The 23,053-nt window shown below is 44.7% G+C and overlaps 2 protein-coding genes across 2 annotated transcripts; both read left to right on the forward strand.

Moving 5' to 3' along the window:
• Nucleotides 1-1,023: 1,023 nt before the first annotated feature.
• MAGOH (mago homolog, exon junction complex subunit) lies at nt 1,024-10,389 on the forward strand. The gene is made up of 5 exons (XM_043879026.1): nt 1,024-1,212; nt 4,137-4,195; nt 6,328-6,438; nt 8,990-9,072; nt 10,116-10,389. The coding sequence occupies exons 1-5, from the start codon at nt 1,125-1,127 to the stop codon at nt 10,213-10,215; spliced, it is 441 nt and encodes a 146-aa protein (XP_043734961.1). The 5' UTR covers nt 1,024-1,124; the 3' UTR covers nt 10,216-10,389.
• A 2,240-nt stretch (nt 10,390-12,629) lies between these two features.
• CZIB (CXXC motif containing zinc binding protein) lies at nt 12,630-19,340 on the forward strand. Its single transcript, XM_043879025.1, has 8 exons — nt 12,630-12,765; nt 12,978-13,061; nt 15,218-15,274; nt 15,626-15,707; nt 15,915-15,946; nt 17,248-17,325; nt 18,056-18,121; nt 19,082-19,340. Exons 1-8 carry the CDS (start codon nt 12,760-12,762, stop codon nt 19,157-19,159), a joined length of 483 nt encoding a protein of 160 aa, XP_043734960.1. The 5' UTR covers nt 12,630-12,759; the 3' UTR covers nt 19,160-19,340.
• The last annotated feature ends 3,713 nt before the right edge of the window (nt 19,341-23,053 follow it).

Consider the following 23,053-nt stretch of genomic DNA (forward strand, 5'->3'; position numbering starts at 1 on the left):
TTTCAGGGAGAAAAGTAGTAACGGCAAGATTGGGAATGAGATTCAGGGACCACTAGCCCGAAGACAGAATAGTGTTATAGTCACGCGTGCTCAGTCGTGTCTGACTCTTCTCCAGGCCCTCAAAATGATGCCATTTCAGCACTGTCTCTAGAACCAATTCCGTTTTCCATCTGGCTGGAACTTAGATGAGCTAAGGCAGGTTTCTAATAATTAAGAGTTTGGTTGCCCTTGGCCTAATCAAGGAGGAAAATATTTTCCACAGCCGAGAAAACATTGGCAGTCAACCACTTATGCCTGAAAAGACAAGAGCTTCCTGGACAGTAGTTCACAGTCCTGATTCAAACTGCGGAGAAAAAATAAACACCAACACACAGATCCACTGTGGAAGATTTTGACTTAATTGGTTTGGAACCAGTATTTTTTAGGTGCTCCGTCCGAGGCGATTCAATGGCGTGGGAGGAGTGGGAGATCAAACATTCAAAACTTAACTCCTACTCACAACACCTCATCTAGAGACCAGTGAGGCAGAAAGGGGAAAAAGTGAGGTAGAAAGAGATAAAATGGAGAATAAGTGCGGGAGAGTTAGTTGCCAAAAAAAAAAAAAAATGGCCAGCTCCACTGTGGATTTAGGGAAAGCGTCGCTGAGAAGTTACTTGAACTGATTTTTTAAGTCGGAGCCAACGTTAGAAACGCGCCGCGCTGTGTTTTCCCAAGAGGTCGGGTCCTTTAACCCTATTTTACTGATGGGACGACCTAGGTTCTGAGACGGTGAAGAGCCTATTCCGACTCACACTGTTGGGGATCCTAATTGAAACTGGAGCCTGGGCCTCAAGCTTTCCGCCTCAAGTCCCAAGGGGACACTGACGAACAACCCTCAGCCTCAAGTCGCAGGCCGATGGGGCGGGGCTGAACCGACTCCGCCTCTGGGAGAAAGGGGCTTTATTCCGCCGGGAGGGGAGAAGTCCCCTGATCCCATCTCCGGAAGTGGGGGGGGTCGCTCCGCGACGCGCGATGACGTTTCTTGACGTCACTTCCTCGCGCCGCTGCAAACGTCAGTGTCGGGCGCGTTTAGTGGCGGTACGGTTTGCTCTTGAAAGTTCGGTCTCGTCTCCGTTTTGCGAGCCATGGAGAGTGACTTTTACCTGCGTTACTACGTGGGGCACAAAGGCAAATTCGGCCACGAATTCCTGGAATTTGAGTTCCGGCCCGACGGTGAGAGAAGCCTCCCGGCTCTCCGGGAGCGAGGACTAGGCCTGGGGGCGGGCGAGTGGGGAGGCTGGGAATCCGGAATGTACGAAGAACTAGAGGAAGGGACCGATGGCTGTGAGGCGCAGACTTGGAAGGAACGATCCTTGTCCGCCCCACTGATTCTTTCTGTCCGTATGCCGGGGCTTCTGTTTAGTGACGATTCTGACCATATTGCTTTATTCAACAAACCTTTCTTGAGCGCCTATCTGTGCCAGGCTCACTTCCACAATCCGGGGTGTAGGAGTGAACGATAAACAGGCGTCCTCTCTCGTGGAGCTTGTATTCTTTTGCTGGGAGATCGTAAACAAAAAATAACCCAGATAGTGTTGAGTGATCAGAAAATAAAATGATGGAACAATTGCTGATGGGCCGCTTTCAGGAAGGCTAGCCATTGGAGAACTCGCTGAAGAGCCGATGTTTGAGCTGAGCTCTGATTGACAAAGAAGGAGCCAGCTCGGGAAAAGAACATTCTAGGCAGAGATGAGCTAGGCATGTTTCAGGTGGCCATTGTGGCTGAAGAGTAGTGAACGCTGGGGAGAATAGTAGGAGATGATGTCAATTAGGTAGGCAGGGGCCACACCATATAGTCTTGGTGCGTTTGGATTTTTTTTCTAAGTGCAGCAGGAAGCAATTGGAAAGTTTTAAGCAGAGGTGTAATCTATTCTTAAGAAAGTATTGTAATTATTAGGTGCAGAATTGGCAAGAATGAAAACTACTTAACAGGAGATGGTTAGAATTGTTAAGAGAAAAAGGATGTTGGTTTGAACTAGAGTTATAGTAAAAGTAGAGAAGGATTTAGGATACAGTTGGAGGCAGAACCAGTAGGACTTTGCCAATTGATAGGATTTGGTGAGGGACCAATATGGTGAAGGAAAAGGAGTGAAAGATGACAGAAAGCTTCCACTAAATGGAGGCACAAAGATGAACTTCCTGTAGTTCAGTAGCTAAGTTGTGTCCGACTCTTTGGGACCCCATGAATGAACTGACAAGACCAAATTGTGGAGAAAGTTTTGTTAACAATGGTAAGACAGTGTATAAGGTGTTGTAGAAAGAAACAGAAAAGACTCTGGGAGTGGAAAGAAGGCACCTAACCTGGCCTTCGAGTCAAAGAAGGCTTCCTGCATAAGATGACCTGGGTGGAGAGTATGAGTCTTTAGTACTGTGTAGGAGTTGGTTAGACAGATGGGTCAAGAACGCATTTTGGACAGCATTAACAGCAAAGAGGCTGAAAACCCAAAAGGTGCATGGGATGTTTCAGGCAGATACCAAAACAGTTAGTTGACCCTGGAACAACACAGGTTTGAATGGCATGTGTCCATTTATACACAGATTTTTTTTTTTAGTAAAACTAATGAATACTGTGCTACTACCTGATCCACAGTTGGTTGAATTGAGGATGAGGAACTGTAGACACCGAGAAATCACAGATGCTGGCTGACTCTTAAGTTATACTCAGAGTTTTGACTGTGTAGAGGGTGGGTGCCCCTAACCCCTACATCCTTTAAGGGTGAACTGTATTTTGATTAACCCCAGCTCTATGTGAGAGTTCTGTTGTAGGAGTGAAGCTGGAAATGGGCTTAGCTTAGCAGGAAGCCACATTGAGGATTTTGGACTTTATCAAGAAGGTAGTGGGGAGCCGCTGTCAGCATTAAAACGTCAATGTTAGAGTGACCCAATTGGATCCATCTGTTACTGTTTCACTCTGTCCACTCTATGGAGAATGAACTAAATGGAGAGAGACTTGAGGCAGAGACACAGTGCAGTAAAGCATCAGTTATTTTGACTTTTTTTAGTGTGCCTGCTATAGGGAAAAAATTATCTCCTCTATTTCCTTTTATCTTCTTCATATCCACCATATATACCCAGATCAGCCTGGTTGATGAACAGTGTCATAGAGGGCTTTGTATAACAAAAATGCTCAATAATAAAACCACAACTTTTCTATCGTGTTTAGAAAAGGAATAGATCAGTGTTTCACAGACATATGTTAATATATGTAAAAACCATTTTATAGTTTTCAGAAACTTTCACAGTTCTTTTGAGACTCTGAAGGCCCTGTGTGCAGGTAGGTTATCAGTCACTGCTGTTTTCAGCTGAGGACATTAACCTGCTGAGATATGATTTGCCAGTCACAAAAGAGTCTGTTCTTTTATCACACCTGAGCTGCCTTTTGCAAGAATTGTAAATCATTGTCAGCTGTATTTTTGGCTAGAAGATTATTTAATAGTGTTCACTGGGGAAAAAAATAACATAACTTAAAGTTTGAGAATTGTTTTATTCAGTGGAAACACTGGGGACTTAAGCCTAGGAGTTAGGCTGTCAGATAGCTTTGAGGGACTATTCTGAAGAGGTGAGGGATGAGCCGGGATATATAGGATGTTTTAGAGGGAAAAAAACCCAAAACAAACAAACAAAAAGCAGGTAGAACATCTAAAGGTTACCGTTAATCAAATACCAGACATCTAAAGTTAATTAAGTTAGCATTTTTCTTTGTATGGGAAGTTGCTAGGCTCATTGAAATCATTCCTTTGATATGCACCTTAACTGTCCTGGGCCAGTATCCTGTTTTCAACATCCTCAATCCCCTCAGAGTGCACCCATAGGGAAGGGGCTGGGAGTGGTGTGGCTGCAGTGGCTGATGGCTTAATCGCTGCAACATCCTTTGTTGACTGATAAGGCAGGTGACTTTTTTTGTCCACCAAAGCCTAAAGTGAAAAACTGAAAAGACTAGTATTGTCGAAACACCAGAGGTGTAAATACTAAAACTATTAGACACTTTGAAGGGAAAGTTAGGATACATTTTAAGCAATAGCTGATAGTCTTGGTAGGCTAATGACACTTTCTTTATGTTTTTATTATATATTGAATTTGTTTTTTGTCACTCACAGGGAAATTGAGATATGCCAACAACAGCAATTACAAAAATGATGTCATGATCAGAAAAGAGGTAATGAATCTTCTGAGGGCCTTTCATTCACTACCATTTAGCCTTGTGTCCTGTTTTTATTCTTTCTGGGAATAATATTGAAAGATAAAGAGTAGGAAAGTATAAATGTGTCTGTAGACAGCTTCTAAAGTTTTTCTCAAATCTTCTTTTAGTTTATTTTTTCTTTAATAGTGATGAGTCAATAACTGGTAATCATTTGAAGTCTTGCAGATCTTGGTTTTGAACCTTGAATCTTTCACTAACCATGTGACCTTGGGAAAATTTCTTGGTTGAGCTTGATAAGTCTCAGTTGCTTCATCTGAAAAAACAGAAAACATACGCGCCACTAACTTAGTATTTGATATATTCCTTGATGGTTGTTGTTCAGTTGCTAAGTCATATCTGACTTTGCAACCCCATGGACTGCAGTACACCAGCCTTCCCTGTCCTTCAGTATCTCCCAGAGTTTGCTCAAACTCCTGTCCATTTAGTTGGTGATGCCCTCTATCTGTCTCATCCTCTGTTGCCCACTTCTCCTGCCCTCAATCTTTTCCAGCATCAGAATCTTTTCCAGTGATTTGGCTCTTTGCATCAGGTGGCCATAGTATTGGAACTTCAGCTTCAGGATCAGTCCTGCCAATGAATATTCAGGACTGATTTCCTTTATGATTGACTGGTTTGATCTCCTTGCTATCTAGGGAACTCAAGTCTCCAGCACCCAGTTCAAAAGCATCAATTCTTTGGCACTCAGCCTTCTTTATAGTTCAGCTCTCTTATCCATATATAACTACTGGAAAAAAACATAGCTTTGTCTATACGGACCTTTGTCAGCAAAGTGATGTCTCTGCTTTTTAATACGCTGTCTAGGCGGGAGGAGAAGGGGACAACGGATGGCATCACTGACCCAATGGACATGAGTTTGGGTAGACTCCGGGAGTTGGTGATGGACAGGGAGGCCTGGCATGCTGCAGTCCATGGGGTCGCAAAGAGTTGGCCATGACTGAGCGACTGAACTGAACTGAACTAAACTAGGTTTGTCATAGCTTTTCTTCCAGGGAGCAAGTGTCTTTTAACTTCATGGCTGCAGGCACTGTCTGTAGTGATTTTGGAGTCCAAGAAAATAAAGTCTGTCACTGTTTCCATTTTTTCTCCATCTGTTTGCCATGAAGTGAGGGGGCCAGATGCCATGATCTTAGTTTTTTGAATGTTGAGTTTTAAGCCAGCTCTTTCACTCTCCTCTTTCACCTTCATCAAGAGGCTCTTTAGTTCCTCTTCACTTTCTGCCATTAGGGGGTATCATCTGCATTCCCTGGTACCTAGCACTCAGTGGAGCTCTTTTAATTTGCATTTGAGTAGGCAAAAGGGAGTGTGGGAAAGCACTTAACATCATTGAATGCATGTTAGATTCTAGTCATGACACTAGGTACTACATCTGTAGTCCTATTTGAACCCCTATCATAAGCCTCTGTGATGGGTGGTGTTACATATCCTTCACAGATAAGACATTGAAGACCCATATCTTAATTATGGGGCTTGTTCAGAGTTACCCTTTCTAGTAAGAGACTGAGCAGGAATTTAGACCTCTGCCTGCCTTTGTGAAGTCCGTGTTTGGTGTGATTTCTACCACGCCATTGAACTTCATTAAAGCCATTCTTTTCTTTTAACTGCTTTGTCATATTTGAAAATGTCTTAATAGTATATTTTCATACTGTAATATTTAATTAGTGATCAGTATTATGCTTACCCATACATGTCAGCATCCTCACTTTTTTAAAATGTGTAGTAATATATAAAATGTAAAAGACATGTGTCTGCTCTTCAGAAGCATATCATTTAGTTTAAGGTAACCTGAGTTACTCACAGATCTTTCTTCGGGGCTCAGGTGTGCAGGTAGGCAAGGAGTAGGTCCATATGAACAGGATGGACCAAGAAACAGAAACAACTAGATGTGGGATTGAGGTGTAGTCATTGGACACTTCTGACCCTGCCATCCTCTTAGCATGCTGAAGTCAAGCTGGAGTGTCTTCACGTTTACAGAGGTGCCAGAAATAAATTTTCATTAGTCTTTTTTTTTTTTTAATCTTTCATCACTATCTGAGTCAGAATGCTGCCTAGAGATACAATTTAAATTCTGTTTTTTAACTTGCTTTCAGGCTTATGTACATAAAAGTGTGATGGAGGAACTGAAGAGAATAATTGATGACAGTGAAATTACCAAAGAGGATGATGCATTGTGGCCTCCTCCTGACCGAGTGGGCCGGCAGGTGAGTGTTTTAGCAGCTACCCACAGTGCAGAAATCTTACAATAAGATAAAGCTTCCTGCTCTGCATGTGACACTGAATGTACTCAGTAAGTGTGTGTGTTCTGGAGGCCTATACTGAGCAGGTTACCAGCACCGTGGTCTAAGCACAAAGCCCCACGGAGGACCAGGGACAGACAGCAGGTGGAGCTGCTCCACACCTGGAGCCCAGCCCTGAATTTCTTCTGGTCCACCTCCCGCTTCTCGAGAGTATTTGCTACCCACGTTTCTTACTAAGTAACCGCTATGGACAAAACATTGTGAAGATAGCAAGATAAATAAAACATAGTCATGTCAACAATGTAATGGAAAGTCATGCCAGCAACTAAGTCTTACCTGTTTAAATTTCTGGCTTAGATATTTATTCTGAAAACATTGTGGTAATTAAAAAATAAAAGCCACTGTCATATTTGACCAGATTAATGGGAAAGATTCTTTTTTCTACTTTAATGCTGCCTTCCAACTTGCAGTTGATTTCATTGTCTCTTCTTTTGTCCTGTACAGCCCATTTTTCTTTCCTGAAGTGACAGTAATCTTTTAAAATGTAAATTTGTTTATATATTCCACTGATTTTAAACTCTGGCTTCCCACTGCATTTAAAATAAAATCTGAACTCCCAGATTACCTTCTACCATTTTCACCATCTCTCACTGGGTTTAAATCTCATTGGTCTTATTTATGTTACTCAGATTCACCTAGGTGGTTCTTAGTTTAGAACTTTTGCATCTGCTACATATTGCCTGGAACGTTCTGAGACTATCTTTATTATTGAGGTCTTCAAATGTCACTTCTTCAGTGATGTCTTAAGAATCTATCTAATCTAAAATGCCTTTTCTTATCACTTAAATAAGATCTAGTTTTTGTCTTCATGGCATTTATCATTGTCTGAAATTGTCTTGTTTGGTTTTCCTTATGCATGATGATGAATATTCTAAAGCATCTAAAAATAATGAACTTGATCTACATACAAAAACTTTGTTGAAAACAAACAAAAGCCAAAATAAATTAACAAACCAACTGGAACCACATAGATACAAAAAACAGAGTAGTGGTTTTTAGAGGGAAGGGGCTGGGTGTGCAAAATTGGTAAAGGGAATCAACTGTATGGTGACAGAAACTTAAATTTTTGGTGGTCAGCACAGTATAAGTATATGCAGAAGTAGAAATAGAATATTGTACTTATGTTACAAACCAATTTTAACTCAATATGGAGATTCCCTGGTGATCAGTGGTTAGGATTTGGTGTTTTCACTACCAAGATCCCACAAGCCATGCCCTGTGGCCAAAAACAAAATGTAACTCAATGTGCTAGGTCACTCAGTCGTGTCCTGCTCTTTGTGACCCCATGGACTGTAGCCACCAGGCTCCTCTGTCCATGGGATTCTTCAGGCAAAAATACTGGAGTGGGTTGGCATGCCCTCCTCCAGGGGATCTTCCCAACCCAGGGACTGAACCCTCATCTCTTACGCCTCCTGCATTGTCAAGTGGATTCTTTACCACTAGCACCACTTGGGAAGCCCTATGTAACTCAATAAAAAAAAAAAAATTTAAAAAAAAAAAAAAACACCTTTGTTGAGCAAAAAGATACATGTAGTATGATCATTTATGTAAAAATGTTAAAGACATTATATGTAATCTAAAACCATGAGTGGAAAGAAAACATTCCAACTTCTGGGCATGCAGGAAGAATAGAGTGGGAGGTGGGTCTAAACTGTAATATTTCTTGAAAAAGAAATCTGACACAAATACAACAAAATATTAACATTTCAAGTCTGAATGTTAAGAAGTAGAACTCAGGGACTTCCCCTGTGGTCCAGTGGCTAACACTTCCTGCTCCCAATTCAGGGGGCTGCAGGTTTGGTCTCTGCTCAGGGAACTAGATCCCACATGCCTCAACTAAAGATCCTGCATGAAGACGAGCACAGATAAATTAATTAATTAAATATTTTTTTAAAAGAAAGAAGTAGAACTCAATAGGTTATAAGTTGCTCAAGGGCAGAAATCTTTGTTTGGTTTTGCTGATCTGTCTCATAGACCCCCCCCTCCTATTCCCCGCCCAATAGATTTTTTTTTTTTTTAAGATTGTGGTGCTTGTTCCATTCTTTAGAAATTCAAGCCCAAGGGCATACAACTAGTAAGTGAGAAAGGTCTGGAATTCCTTTCCTTGTCCCATGTGGCCCCTAAAAGTTAGAGTCTCAGTATTTGTAAAACAGATTTATACATGTTACTCCACATTGTTAACAATGAAAACTCCTATATGGAAAACAATGTAAATTCTTGCAAATGTGGAGCCTCACAGACACAACTTCTAAGAGTACAAGCTACTCAAGGACTAAACCAGTATTTATGTCGTACCATTTATCTCTGTTTCTAGTACCCCGTACAGTCTAGGGCTCAGGTTGCTCTTGGTAATGTGGCCATCTGTATTAGAGTTCATGTGATTTGGAAGATGATGAACCCTTCTCCTGTGTGATGAAAAACCAATTCAGATGGATACTTCTTTCAATGTTTCTAGGAGCTTGAAATTGTCATTGGAGACGAACACATTTCTTTCACAACATCAAAAATTGGTTCCCTTATTGATGTCAATCAATCCAAGTAAGTACACATGATCCTTATATCCAGATATGTCTGTTTTCGAGCACGCTGATATGAAACCCATAATCAAATTGAGACTGTTATGGTAAGATAATAATCTGGTACAAATCTAAGAACTGGCCAGCTTTGAGAGACTCCAAATTATCTTCAAGGGCTTGCTCCTTTTGCTTTTGGTGTTTCAGTCAATCGTTGTCAGTAAGCACTTCTCAGTGATACACCCACAGGAGCAGCCAAAGTGGGTAAGAATCTGACCAAAACACAAAAAAACAACTGCTGTAAATAACCTGTGGAATCAATGAGTCTGGATACCTTCCTCAGTGTTGGTTATTCAGATTGCACATATTAAAGCCTGACTTTAGTGAAACTTGAAATCATTTAGAATATAAATTTAGGAATTTGTCTTTGTCAGGGTAAATTATTGAGACATGAATCTGTATGCCACAAAGAGTCATTAGAATTTGGCAGCCTTTTTGGCTCTTGTGCTTTGAGGATTTGGGATTAGATACAGTTCACTTTTAGTACATGTTGGGCATAGTTGTGTTCCTATGAACAGTCTCCTTGTTCTTACCCAGTTATGCTGTAGTAAGGTTGAGTGAGTCTCTTGGTCCTGCTTAGTACTACCTCTTAAAAAGGAAATTTTCCTAATTCTGAAAGTAATACATGCTTACTATAGAAAATATAGGAAATACAGAAATGTAGAAAATCACCCATAAAATTATCAGATAACCATTAATCTTAAAGTATTTCTTTTTCCTGTGCTTTAAAAAATAGTCTTTTAAAGCACAAAAGTTGAATTGAGATCAACAGTCTGTTAACTTTAATCATGAAAAACCTTAACATTTTAAATTACTTCTTAATATTTTGTTTTAATGTATATTAGACTTTTTCTTCTTTTTGGACATTTGGTTGTTTTCAAAGTTTTAATTCTGTAAATACCTCTTATGAGGAATATCCTGGTACATAAATAATCTGGGTTATTAAGTGGTATTTTTTGCTGAGTTTTTTTCAGCTTTTTAAACATTTTTTTTCCTCTTGCATTACAGGGATCCAGAAGGCTTACGAGTATTTTATTATCTTGTCCAGGACCTGAAGTGTTTGGTCTTCAGTCTTATTGGATTACACTTCAAGATTAAGCCAATCTAGATGGAACATTGGTGTGGACACAAGGGGGGTGGGAGTGCTGCTTTTAATTACCATTATCTAGACATTTTTGTGTGTATCAGGGCAATATTTTTTTTATAAACTATAAATGATTGTCTTTAATAAATATGTAACAAAATGCATTTTTTTTATTTTATAAAGACCTGAACATGTGAACTTGTCTCAAATTACTTTTTAACAGTAGCTTATGTTAAGTATTGCCAAAAATCTAATCAACTCTGTACATATAACTACCAGTTTATAGGAAGTAAAAGATTAGAGAAACATGCTAAGAAATAATAGTGGAAATCCAATCAATAACCAGAGGAAACTCCAGGGTAAGTGATCTGATTTCTTAAAAAAAAAAAAAAAAAAGCTGCAAACAAATGGAGATGGAGTGGGAATGTTAAAGGAGATTTGAGAGACAGATAATCACATAATAAAATGTTTGAACCCTGTCTGGATCATGATTCAGGAAATGAATTGCCATCAGTAAGAATATCTAAACACTGGATATTTGGTATTAATGAAGTATTATTAATTTTTTAGGGAGTAAAATGGTATGGTTGATATTTTGGTTTTATTTTTTTCATCTAGCTTTACTGAGGTATAACAGGTTGGAGGGTTTTTTTGGTTTTTTTTTTACTTATTTTTATTCTTGGCTGTGCTAGTCTTTATTGCTGCTCAGGCTTTTCTCTCGTTGTGGAGAGCAGGGGCTACTCTTGTATTGCTTGGGCTTCTCATTGTGGTTTTTTTTGTTGTGGAGCATGAACTCTAGGGCACAGGCTTAGTAGTTGTGGCACATGGGCTCAGTAGTTGTGATTTCTGGGCTCTAGAGCACAGGCTCAATAGTTGTGGTGCATGGGCTTAGTTGCTCTGCAGCATGTTGGGTCCCCAGACCAGGGTTCAAACCCATGTCTCCTGCATTGGCAGGTGGATTCTTTACCACTGAGCCACCAGGGAAGCCAGAGGTTGGAGTTTTTAAAATCACCTTTATAGATATATCTGAAACTATTTCACTATGGGGAAGAATACTTGGTTTAATACATTATAAGGGATAAAGTGGCTAGTCTCAGAAAAACTTTCCAATGATTCATTTTAAAGTCAGAATTCTAACAGCCTTTAAAGAAGCGACCTAGTTGGTATAGATAGTGTGGAGATTTGTTCAGCAGGTAGATCTGCAGGAAATTTTTCTTGCTGCTAGGTTGCATGGCTTCCTCAGGCAAACTGCTGACTGAACGGATAGTGGCCACGGTGTTGCTAAATCTCATTTGACTGAGGGGAGGTGATAAAGCTAAGCTCAACATCCCTCAAGAACAGCCAACTTAGGACAGGTCCCAAATACTCCTAGGCAAGTGTCTCCCCAACACACACCCGCATGCCCTACTTTGACTTCTTCAGACACACAGACACACACCCTACTTTGCCTCCTTCACACACACGCACACACACACCCCTACTTTGCCTCCTTCAAAGATCACAGGGTCCCAGGACTTCCCTGGTGGTCCACCACCTGGCACCACAGGGGACATGAGTTAAATCTCTGGTCTGGGAAGATTTCCACATGTTGCAGAGCAACTAAGTGTATGTGCCAACAACTACTGAAGTCTGAGTCCTAGAGACTAGCCCCTGTTTGCTGCAACTAGAGAAAGCTTATCTGCTTTTCTGCTAGAGAAAGAAAAAAAAAAAAATGGAAAAAAGATCACACACAGGGCAGCAAGTAAGCTGCCGATCTGGGACCTGAGGCGTCGGGGTTCCTCTGCAGTGCACCCTCCGCTATTGAAGGGTACCTGGCGGCAATCAGGTAAGTTTGTGTCAAAGTAGACATCCTAAAGAGTCGCTCCAAATTTTAAACAATCTAAACCTCAGGAGGCTATAAAAGCCTCAAACAGGCTGTTCTTTGTAATGCTTACAGCTCCCGTATGGTCTCAGAGGAGTCCTGGACAAAAGCACAAGTTGAGTGAACGTATGCTAGAGCAAACCGGGAACCCACAGAAGAGTAAGCTGAAGGGGAGTGCCCAGTCTTGCGGACTACAAGAAGGACATGCACACGAGACAACCCTCCGAAAGGTCCCCTGGGTAAAGAGGAACGAGCAGTTTAAAGAAGGGTACCGTCTCCCAAATCTGCGAAGCCGGCCCCGGGCAGCGTGAACTGACGTGATCTAAGATGCCTCGGCGGGCAGGCAGGGAGCCAGCGCGAGGTTGGGTGAAGGAAGGCAGAATAGTGAGGACCCGGTAGAGGTTTCGGGCAGGACTGTCTTGTTTGGTGCGACGTCCCTCAAACTAACTTGCCGTTCAGTAAATATCTAATTACCGGTTGCTGGAGGGAGCCTTCCACGGGTCTGAACACCGGCTAACTGCGGTCTCAGACTACCTCCACAAGACGGCTTTGCCTAAAAGACCAGGTGTACTGGGAAAGCAGCGGCCCGCGTACACCCGCCTCCACGCCCCGCCCAGAGCCGCACCGAGAGTGCGCAGACAGCGCCCGCCGTTTACGACAAGCCGAAAAGCAGTGGCCGCAGCAAGCGCTGGGTGGGCCGGGCCGTTATGGGGGTAAGTGGAAGCGAGCCGCCGACAGGGCAAGAGCGGGGAAGTGGCGAGAACCTCGGAGGCAGGAGCTCGCGCCAGGAGGGAATGAGGAGAGTGGGCTCGTGCTGAGAGCCGGGAGGCAAAGCTCATGCGGGGAAGGGAGGAGAGGGGCGGGGCAGGGGTTACAGGGCTTGCGCAGGCGCTGTTGACGCAGTCGCCCTGGCGCTCCTTCTCAGAAAATCGCGCTGCAGCTCAAAGCCACGCTGGAGAATGTCACCAACCTCCGGCCAGTGGGCGAAGACTTCCGGTGGTACCTGAAGGTAAGGCTGGAGGGGCGGGGCTCTAGACGTCTAGGGTGCAGGCATTTCCGGCCTCTGGTCGGGGCGCCACGGCCGGGCTCGCGTAAAACTTTCCCATTCTGATCCCAGTGGCGAACAGGAGCTTTCTCTCGGGCAAGATGAGAAATGCTTGTTCAGTTCAGTTCAGTTCAGTCGCTCAGTCGTGTCCGACTCTTTGCGACCCCATGAATCGTAGCACGCCAGGCCTCGCTGTCCATCACCAACTCCTGGAGTTTACTCAAACCCATCTCCATCCAGTCGGTGATGCCATCCAGCCATCTCATCCTCTGTCCTCCCCTTCTCCTCCTGCCCCCAATCCCTCCTAGCATCAGGGTCTTTTCCAATGAGTCAGCTCTTCGCATTACGTGGCCAAAGTATTGGAGTTTCAGCTTCAGCATCCATCCTTCCAATGAACACCCAGGACTGATCTCTTTTAGAATGGACTGGTTGGATCTCCTTGCAGTCCAAGGGACTCTCAAGAGTCTTCTCCAACACCACAGTTCAAAAGCATCAATTCTTTGGTGCTCAGCTTTCTTCATAGTCCAACTCTTACATCCATACACGACCACTGGAAAAACCATAGCCTTGACCAGATGGACCTTTGTTGGCAAAGTAATGTTCCTGCTTTTTAATATGCTATCTAGATTGGTTATAACTTTCCTTCCAAGGAGTAAGCGTCTTTTAATTTCATGGCTGCAGTCACCATCTTCAGTGATTTTGGAGCCCACAAAAATAAAGTCTGATACTGTTTCCACCGTTTCCCCATCTATTTGCCATGAAGTGATGGGACCAGATGCCATGACCTTAGTTTTCTGAATGTAGAGCTTTAAGCCAACTTTTTCACACTCCTCTTTCACTTTCATCAAGAGGCTTTTTAGTTCCTCTTCACTTTCTGCCATAAGGGTAGTGTCATCTGCATATCTGAGGTTATTGATATTTCTCCCAGCAATCTTGATTCCAGCTTGTGCTTCTTCCAGCCCAGCATTTCTCATGATGTACTCTGCATATCAGGTAAATAAGCAGGGTGACAATATACAGCCTTGGCGTACTCCTTTTCCTATTTGGAACCAGTCTGTTGTTCCGTGTCCAGTTCTAACTGTTGCTTCCTGACCTGCATACAGGTTTCTCAAGAGGCGGGTCAGGTGGTCTGGTATTCCCATCTCTTTCAGAATTTTCCACAGTTTATTGTGATCCACACAGTCAAAGGCTTTGGCATAGTCAAAAAAGCAGAAATAGATGTTTTTCTGGAACTCTCTTGCTTTTTCGATGATCCAGCTTATTAAATGTTCTCTTTTCTTCTGGGTAGAATTTTATGTTTTCCTTTTAAAAGTTTATTGATTAATTCTTAATTAGCAGTGTCTTGAAATTCCTTTTGTAATTTTTCCCTCCGTTAAATGTTTCATGGTATGTAAACAGACACTAAAGGAAAGACTACTTGCAGGGATCTTGTGATTATTCAGTAAGAATAACTTCACCTCTTTTCTTGATCAGGTTTATTTTTTTGTGGGGTTGCACCCTTACTTCCCCACCCGTATTTGTAAATCTGGTACCCTAGTGCCATGGTCTACAGAGGTCCTCATCTTATTTGAGCAGTTGAGGCCCTTCCCTTTCCCACATTCCGGAGCTTCTCATCTGTTTTCCTTCTTGTCTAAATCCCAGTATCCTTCAGTACCTGGAAAAATCCCCTTTTTAGGAAACCTTCTGACCACCTTTATTTTCAAATTTTTGGAAGCCCGAGTGCCAGGTCTTACTTGAGGAATTGATGGTCTCTAGCTTCAAAAAGCAGAATTTAGAGAAGGAGACAAAGAAATAGAATAGCAACAGTGATAAGTACTTCTACCAGCAACCTTCCATTCTGTGAGAACACAGAGGAAGCTCCTAACTCAATGGGTGTTGTGTGGAATTTGAAGCCATTTCTGTACCACATGAGTCTTGAATCCGTAGCCAGACTGAGCACTTCTTAGAGGAGGATGGGCCAGTCAACAGGAGAAACACTTTGCCCAGAGATTAGTCTGGTTGTGTCCTTAGATGGCTGATAAGATTATGAGCCTGCCCACCTCACCCCGTTTTTGCCGTTCCCTCAGCATCTGTCCAGCTGAGCCAGCTACTTTACTAATACTCTTTTTCCCTCCCTCAAGATGAAATGTGGCAACTGTGGTGAGATTTCAGAGAAGTGGCAGTACATTCGGCTGATGGTAACTGTTCCCCCCACCACTATACCCGCATACAAACACACACAGGTCTCTGGGCAGGGATCTGTGGCCCTAAGCTCTCTGGCCTTTGGACCCCACTGTCTGTGGTTTGGGAGGGCAGGCATTGGTGTGATCAACACTGGGAACAATAGGCCCTGGGATGTGAGGCAAGAGTTCAAGGGGAGTCCTTTTCTCAGTCTCAAGAAGCCTCCCCAGGAATCTTGTCCTAGCAAGTTCCTCACCCTGTCTGGGTTTTCATCTCTTTAACTGGATAATAAGCGGTAGGATTGGGTCTCCTGAGGACCCTTACACCTGACTGATATGTGACTAGAGGTTCTGTTTCCTGCTTGCCAGGACAGTGTGGCACTGAAGGGAGGCCGTGGCAGTGCCTCCATGGTCCAGAAGTGCAAGCTGTGTTCGAGGGAAAACTCCATTGGTAGGTAGGCCATGGGTACTGCCTCTGCCAGGCGGGCCCACAGCTTGCTGGTACCAGACTGAAAGCATGCTCCTGTTACCTGTGGGTGGACCCAGGCCTGAGGCACCCAAGCCTCTACAGTAGACTCTTGCACAGAGCACCATCTGGGTACCTGATAGGGCCAGGACCTGGGCTCAAATCAACTTTGTCTTCTGTTTTACATTTCAGAGATTTTGAGCAGCACCATCAAATCTTACAACGTAAGTTTCCCGCTGGAGTGGCAGGCATGGTGGGATTAGATCGAAGCTGGGAACTAGGAGGCTTGTGTTCTAGAGTTATATCTGCACCAGAGTGATGAGCTATGGGACGGACTGACTGCACGTGCTAACTTGTTCGTTCATTCATTGTGTCAGTCATTTATTCACCTTAGACTGACTGAATACTTGGTAGGAAAAAGACTCATAACCAGACTATTGTAGTGCTTTCTTAAAAGTGCTAGGCTGTGGGAGCTTACGCGACCTCTGACCCAACCTGGCCACTCAGTTTCCAACACTGGGAACACTTGCCTTGTCTACATCTTAGAGGACTAGTGAGTCTTCTCTGCGTCCATGGATGGGATAGTCCTTTGAATGGTGCATCCATCCTCGCTATCTGATTTTATTAGACATTTATTTATGTCACTGTGTAGCGTATTAGTCCAGAAGTGAGGGAGGGAATGTATGCTTTGGGTCTGTGTATTTAAAGAAGGGTAATTACTTGTCTTTATCCATTCCTTATTTGGCGTTTTTGAAAAATGCCTGCCTTACGCCAAACTCTCAGCTTTGTCCTGAAGTTAAAAAATCACATAAGGAAAAATCACATAAGGACCTGCCCTCAAGTAAATCATAATCTAGTGAAAGAGACAGACCAGGAAACAAAACTACACCAAGGACAGGAACTTGGTTGGCATGCAGGAAGTGTTTCTACAGAGTGAATGAATGAGAATGAATGTGTAGGTGTAGTCCCTGGGACGTATGGACCCAAGGGTCAGATAGGCACAAATTTTGGTTATACCACTCCACTCAGTGAGCATCCTCCACATGCATATCCCACTTCAAAGGTCTTAAGTCAGCCCCCGCCTTGACAGCATGGCAGATGGTTACCAAAAGGCCATAGCTAAGTGTACCGAGGCCTTTTGGATGACCTGGAAACCTTATACCTCAATATTCTCATAGTTTTTACTTTGATAATTTTATCTACTATTTATTGACCATAGTGTCAGGTCCTATGCTGGGCACTTCACACCTAGTTCAGATTCTCACGATAAAGCTGTAGTGGGTTCCTCAGCTCCATCTGACAATCTTAGGCCCAGGAGGGAAGAGAAGCAGAACTGTGTGTGAGCTCACATCCAGGCACCCCAGCCTGAGTCCATATTCAGAAAGATCTCACGGTGAGCCTGTGCCAAGGTGGCCTACTTCCAGAGAGAGAAGGGTGGCTTCTGAAGCCGATTCTGGGCTCACAGGGGCTGTGGGATCATCCTGAGCCCGGTTGGGCCTGCTTCCTCAACACACTTCCTTTATAGGCTGAAGACAACGAGAAGTTCAAGACGATAGTAGAGTTTGAGTGTCGAGGACTTGAACCAGTGGATTTCCAGCCCCAGGTACCTGTCTTCCCAGGGAACCTGTATGTTTGGGGAAGGTGTATACTGCAGGAAGTGACAGCAGAACTGTGCTTCCTGCAGAGACCATGGAGCAGGAATTCTCCTTCCTAAGAATAATCACTGTTATCTCTTAAACAGCTAATGTATGTTGGACACCAAACTTGTTACTTTTAATGTTACGTCACTTAATCCTCACAGTAACCTTGTTAGGTTTATTCATCCAGTTTTTCAGATGAGGAAAGAACTTCAGAGATTTTGTGACTTGCTCAGGGGAAGCAGTTAGTAAACACGAGCAGTAATTTGAACCCACATCTATCCAACTCCAGAGCCAGTGCTTATGGCACTAGATTTGTGTAGCATTTTCACCTCACAACCCTTTGAGGTAGGCAGAAGAGATTATATTGTTATCCCCATTTCATAAGTAAGAAAACTGACGTCCACAGAGGGAAGTGACATGCCTGGGGTCTTTCAGAAAACCAGGGGTGATGGAAGGGTTTACCCCACACCTCCTGCCTTCTAGGCCAGGGCTCTAATTTGGAGAAACCACTCTTAGTCCAAAGGCAGCTGCCAGGCCCTGGGATCTCAGTAGTTATTCCAAAACAGTATCCCACACTGCGTCTTTGTCCTCCTGTGCCAGAGGGTTGTGAGATGGGCCAGTTCCCTGGCCAGGCCTGCCTGCCACACCGCTGCCTTCCCCACTGATTAACTGCTGCCTTCCTCTCACCTGCAGGCTGGGTTTGCTGCTGAGGGTGTGGAATCAGGGACAGTCTTCAGTGACATTAATCTACAGGAGAAGGTACAGGACTTGGGGGCCTTGTGGGGAGCTGTAGGGCACCTCGTGGGAATTATCTTTTTGCTGAACAAGGCTCGTCAGCGAGATGCTGAGTCCACACTTTTGTTCTTTTTGTTGGTGATTCTGGTTTTTACGATAGCCCAACGTGTAATGCTAAAGCACTACCTAGTGATCACATGCAGGAAGGCTGGGATGGGCCTTTTGGAGAAAATGCATCTTAGATAAGCTTTGTTTAGGCATGAGATACAGTGCTGTTGGCCAGAAGTCCAGTCTTAATGAACCAACTATATACATACATATACACACACATACACACACACACATATATTATTTAGATAAGGTGTTTTTAAACAAAAACATACATGAACCAAGTTTATGTATTGATTGACTGAAGAAAATATTGTGATCAGATGCTCCTAGGAACCTAACCTGTATTTCCCCTGGGAGCAGTGGTTCAGTATTCACTAATTCAGTGCTTGTGGGGACTTTATAGAACATAACTACCGTGAATACCAAGAGTCAACTGGACCACTGGACAGGTTACTGCCTTGCAGATGAGGAAGGCTTGTGGTCAGGCCTCAGAGGAAGGAAGGACAAAAACATTCAATCTGCACAGCACCTAAGAACAGTAACTGGACTTAGCGAGCTCTCATATGAGCCTGTCACCAGGCCAAGTACTTTTACATGTGTTAACTCATTTCTTTCAACGTTCAACATAAAATCTGTTGTTCCCTTTTTTAAAACAGAGGACAGAACCGAGACTCAGGAAAGCTAGTGACTTGAAAAAAATCACAAAGCTAGAGGAGCAGGAATTCAGACCTGAGCAGTCTTTCTGTGTCCTGGGTCAGGCATGTTCCTGAAGTCTGAGTTAGAGCCTGAGCTTTGCCTTTTAGTCCTAGTTCTTTTCTCTCCACGCTGTCCCAGGCTGCCTCGTGAGGCTAACGCTGCCCTTTTTTCCCACAGGACTGGACTGACTATGACGAAAAGGTTCAGGAGTCTGTGGGAATCTATGAGGTCACCCACCAGTTTGTGAAGTGCTGAACCCTCTTCCTGTACACTTGCCTCGGAGCTGAAAAGGGAGAGCGTGCCCCCAGCAGCAGAGCGCAGAGGCTGGTCCCCTCACCCCTCGTCTCCTGGCAGTGGTCCAGGCCCTCACGGCCTGCCTGCTCGGCTCTGCCACAGCTTCCCAAGCCCCGCCAATAAAGTCCCTACTTGTGCCACACTGCTGGGTGACTGGCTACTCCTTCCACCCCCCTCCATGTTGGAGGGCTCTGATGGCCTCTTGGCACCTTCCCGCAGTACAGAATCATAGCCTGATCCAGCTAGCAGAATAGGAGCACAGACTTACCAAGGGCTCTCAACCCCTTGGGGAGTGCGCAGGCCAAGCCAGGGGACCAAAGGTGTGAAGTCATTGGTACAGAGGGCAGCTGAGCCTGTGGAATGACGCCGAACCCAGCAGTCCTGACCCAGAACATCACATTGACCAGCTTGACCCTCAGGTAAACCCACGCATTTCTCTTACCTGGTGTCACTGCATGTTCCAGGTCTCGAAGGGACTTTGGAGGTCGGTAGTTCTGTCCTGGCATGAATCTTCTTTCTAGTCCCTGCCAGCTGGCCATTGGGTCTTTGCTCACTTGCTGTGATGGGGCAGTCCCCTCCCACCAGGGGAATCCCTATGAAGGTTCTTCCCGTACTGAGTCAGCCTCTCTGCTTTCTGTAGTGCCTCATGGTCCTGGTCTGTCCCCTTTATGGTCACGCTTCTGTGTTCTTCTACCCCTGGACAGCCATGTGGAGGTGTGAAGACAACAGTCGTGGCCTCTTGTCTCATGGGCCTGCTTCGCTGGGGCTGAAGATCCTCTACATGGTGGATAGAGTGGTTCAGTACATGGTTAGGTCATTAGGGCAAGCTCATACCTTCATACCGGAGGCTGCCATTTGGCAAACTGTTATGAGAGGACTTGTTCCTTTTCAGTGTTCTGCTAGAGCCTGGAATTCTTTGGAAGTTAAAAATTACTATCTTCATTTTTCTGAGTGGCCCTCTGGGAGAGGGTCTGCCCACTCCAAGGCTGGTTGTGGGGCTCTAGGAAGGGGATCCCCACACGGCAGGAAAACCTGGCCATGTCTAACGGTGGAGAAGAGACGCCTACCCGTCCCAGTCTGGCAGCTGTGTTGGGTGTCCTCTAGATCCCTCCTGTTCCCAGATCCTGGGTCTGTGCTTTCTGCACCTGATAGGGCAGGGCTTCTCTGGGCTCCCTCAGCCAGCATTTCTGCCAGCCCCCACCCACTGCGAACAGCCCACTGCCTGGCCTGAAAGCAAGCGAGGGAGCGTCAGGCTGGGCAAATAATAGCCTTTCAGGGTTTCTCCTCTGTACCAGCCAGTACGTGTTACAAAGGCAAGCACTAAAAGCATCTCAAGGTTCTCTGCATTGTACGTTATTTTCTCATCTTTTAGGAGGTAAAGGAACACAAATAATCAGTAACAGATGGAAAGCTGAAGTAGATTATGTCAATAGATGCAAAAAAGTATTTGGTAAAATTCAACAACAAATCAGACACCCTTAGCAAACTAGGAACAGAAAAAACTAAAAACTATACCCTCACCTCACAAATGATATCTATAGGAAACTCAGAGTAAATGAAATGTTTGAAGTATTCCATTCAAGATCAGGGTGAGATGAGGATATCCTGGATCACTCTTCATCATTGTCCCCACCCCCCAGCACAGTAAGACTGAAAAGAAAGTAAGGTGAAAAGACCAAAAAGGAAGAAATAACTCACTTTTCACAGATTGTGATTTTCCACTTAGCAAATCCAAAAACATAAACAGGCACTGGATGTAGGATCAGGATACAGAAATCAAATGCATTTCAGTACACTGGCAACATGCAGAACACAATTCAATAAAAAAACACATCCATCTACAGCAACCCAAGTGTATCCCACCCCTAAAAGTAACTGGGAATTGAATCTCAAAATGTTCGTGACTGACAGATTGGCCAAGATAGCAGGGTAGAAAGAGCTGAGCTCACCTCTTGCAAACACACCGAAATCACAACTATTGGTAGAACAACCATCACTGAAATAGATGGGAAACTCCTGGGAAACATCTACAACTAAAGATACAAAGAAGGAACCATAACATAGGTAGGAGGGGCAGGCTCCCACAAGCTAAAGAATTACGTTGCAGAAGTTCTCACAGGAGTTCCTGTGCTGGGAAGATGTGTCTGCAGAGCATTTGGCTTTGAAGGCCAGAGGGGCTTGGTTTCAGGAGTCCCACAAAATTGGGGGAAATAGAGACAACTCTTAAAAGTGAAGTGACAGTTGCTCAGTTGTGTCTGACTCTTTGCGACCCCATGGACTGTAGCCCACCGGGCTCCTCTGTCCATGGGATTCTCCAGGCAAGAATACTGGAGTGGGTTGCCATTTCCTTCTCCATAACTCTTAAAGGGCATACAATTTCACACTCTCTGGGACCCAGGGCAAAGCACTAACTTGAAAGGAGCCTGGGCAAACCTACCAGCTGGTCTTGGAGTCTCCTGGGGATTGGAGGGGTGCAACTGTAGCTCCCCTGGAGACGTGGAGATTAGTGGCAGCCATTCTTGGGAGCTGCTTCTACCACGTGGATGCTGGTGCTGCTGGGTACCCGATCTGTGGATTCCTTCCTCTAGCTCATCACCAAGATCTGGCCCCACACAACAGCCTCTAGGCACTACTGCTGGGGCACAGGCCAAGGACCTAACTAGGAGGGGACGCAGCCCAGCAGTCAGCACACAGCTGTCTAAAGACCCCATGAGCCCACGGCTGCCTCTGGACACTGTCCTACCCACTAGAGGGCCCAGAGCCCAGTTCCACCCTCCAGTGGGAGGCACCAGTCCCAGAACCCCCTGGAACCCAGCCCTGCCCACCATGAAGCCTGCTCTAACCGTTAGGCCAGCCTCACCCACAAGAAGGCAGACACCACAGGCAAGAAAACCATAATCCCACAGCCTGCTGACCCAGTTGGACCATAGGAGATCACCCTGGGACCAGCTTGGCCCTGTCCACTAGCAGGTCAACAAAGCTTTGGGACATCTCAGACTCCATCCAACTGTGTCAGGAATCCACCCTCCCCCCGGCCCCCACCTCCACCAGTGATCTGACATCAGCTCTGGGATCCTGGTGCCTTGCAACCAGACTCCAGGACCCGGCTCTGCCTGTCAGTAGTCGGACACTAACCTCAGGATCTGGCTTCACCCACCAGTGGGCAGGCTACAGTCCTGGAGTTTTCTGGCCCATGGCTCCACCAGTGAGCCAGCGGTAGCCCCAGGGCCACCTGGGGTTCTGTAGTCAGCTGCCTCGTGACACAGCTCTGCCAACAAAGAGCCGGCAGCCTCCACATAAGGCAGGGCCTGGCAACATCCTGGACTGGGGGCTACCCAAGCCTGCCAGACTGTCCTCATAGCCTGCCAAATCGAAGGACCCTCAGAGCCCTCATGGGGGAAACCTTAAAGCATGTAGCTTGAGTGACAAGAGGGGAGTGGGCTGCTGGGACACAGGACGTTTCCTACAGAAGGCCACTTATCCAAGGTGTGGAAACAACTAACCTACCAGATACATAAACATACCAACAGCAATTTAAGCAATGTGAGGTGACAGAGGAACAAGTTCAAGAGGAAGGATCGAGATAAAAACTAAGGAGAACTAAGTGAAGTGGAGATAGGCAATCTACCCAAGAAGGAGTTCAGGATAGTGATCATAAATATGATCAAAGAACTAGGGAGAAGAATGGACATATAGAGTGAAAGTTAGAAGTTTTTAACAGAGTTAGAAGATATAAAGACCAACCAGAGATTAAAGATACAATAACTGAGATGAAACATAACACTAGGGAAAATCAAAAGTAGACTAAATGATACAGAGGAACAGAGCAGTGAGCTGGAAGACAGGGTAGTGGAA

The sequence above is a fragment of the Cervus elaphus genome, chromosome 20 (assembly GCF_910594005.1).
Source record: "Cervus elaphus chromosome 20, mCerEla1.1, whole genome shotgun sequence".
Lineage (NCBI taxonomy): Eukaryota > Metazoa > Chordata > Mammalia > Artiodactyla > Cervidae > Cervus > Cervus elaphus.

Excerpts from the sequence above, each read along its gene's own strand:
- MAGOH (XM_043879026.1), top strand. The coding sequence starts at position 1,125 with ATGGAGAGTGACTTTTACCTGCGTTACTACGTGGGGCACAAAGGCAAA. Across the intron at positions 4,196-6,327 it reads ATGTCATGATCAGAAAAGAG|GCTTATGTACATAAAAGTGT; the intron begins GTAATGAATCTT and ends ACTTGCTTTCAG. Across the intron at positions 6,439-8,989 it reads CTGACCGAGTGGGCCGGCAG|GAGCTTGAAATTGTCATTGG; the intron begins GTGAGTGTTTTA and ends CAATGTTTCTAG.
- CZIB (XM_043879025.1), top strand. Across the intron at positions 13,062-15,217 it reads ACTTCCGGTGGTACCTGAAG|ATGAAATGTGGCAACTGTGG; the intron begins GTAAGGCTGGAG and ends CCCTCCCTCAAG. Across the intron at positions 17,326-18,055 it reads CAGTGGATTTCCAGCCCCAG|GCTGGGTTTGCTGCTGAGGG; the intron begins GTACCTGTCTTC and ends TCTCACCTGCAG.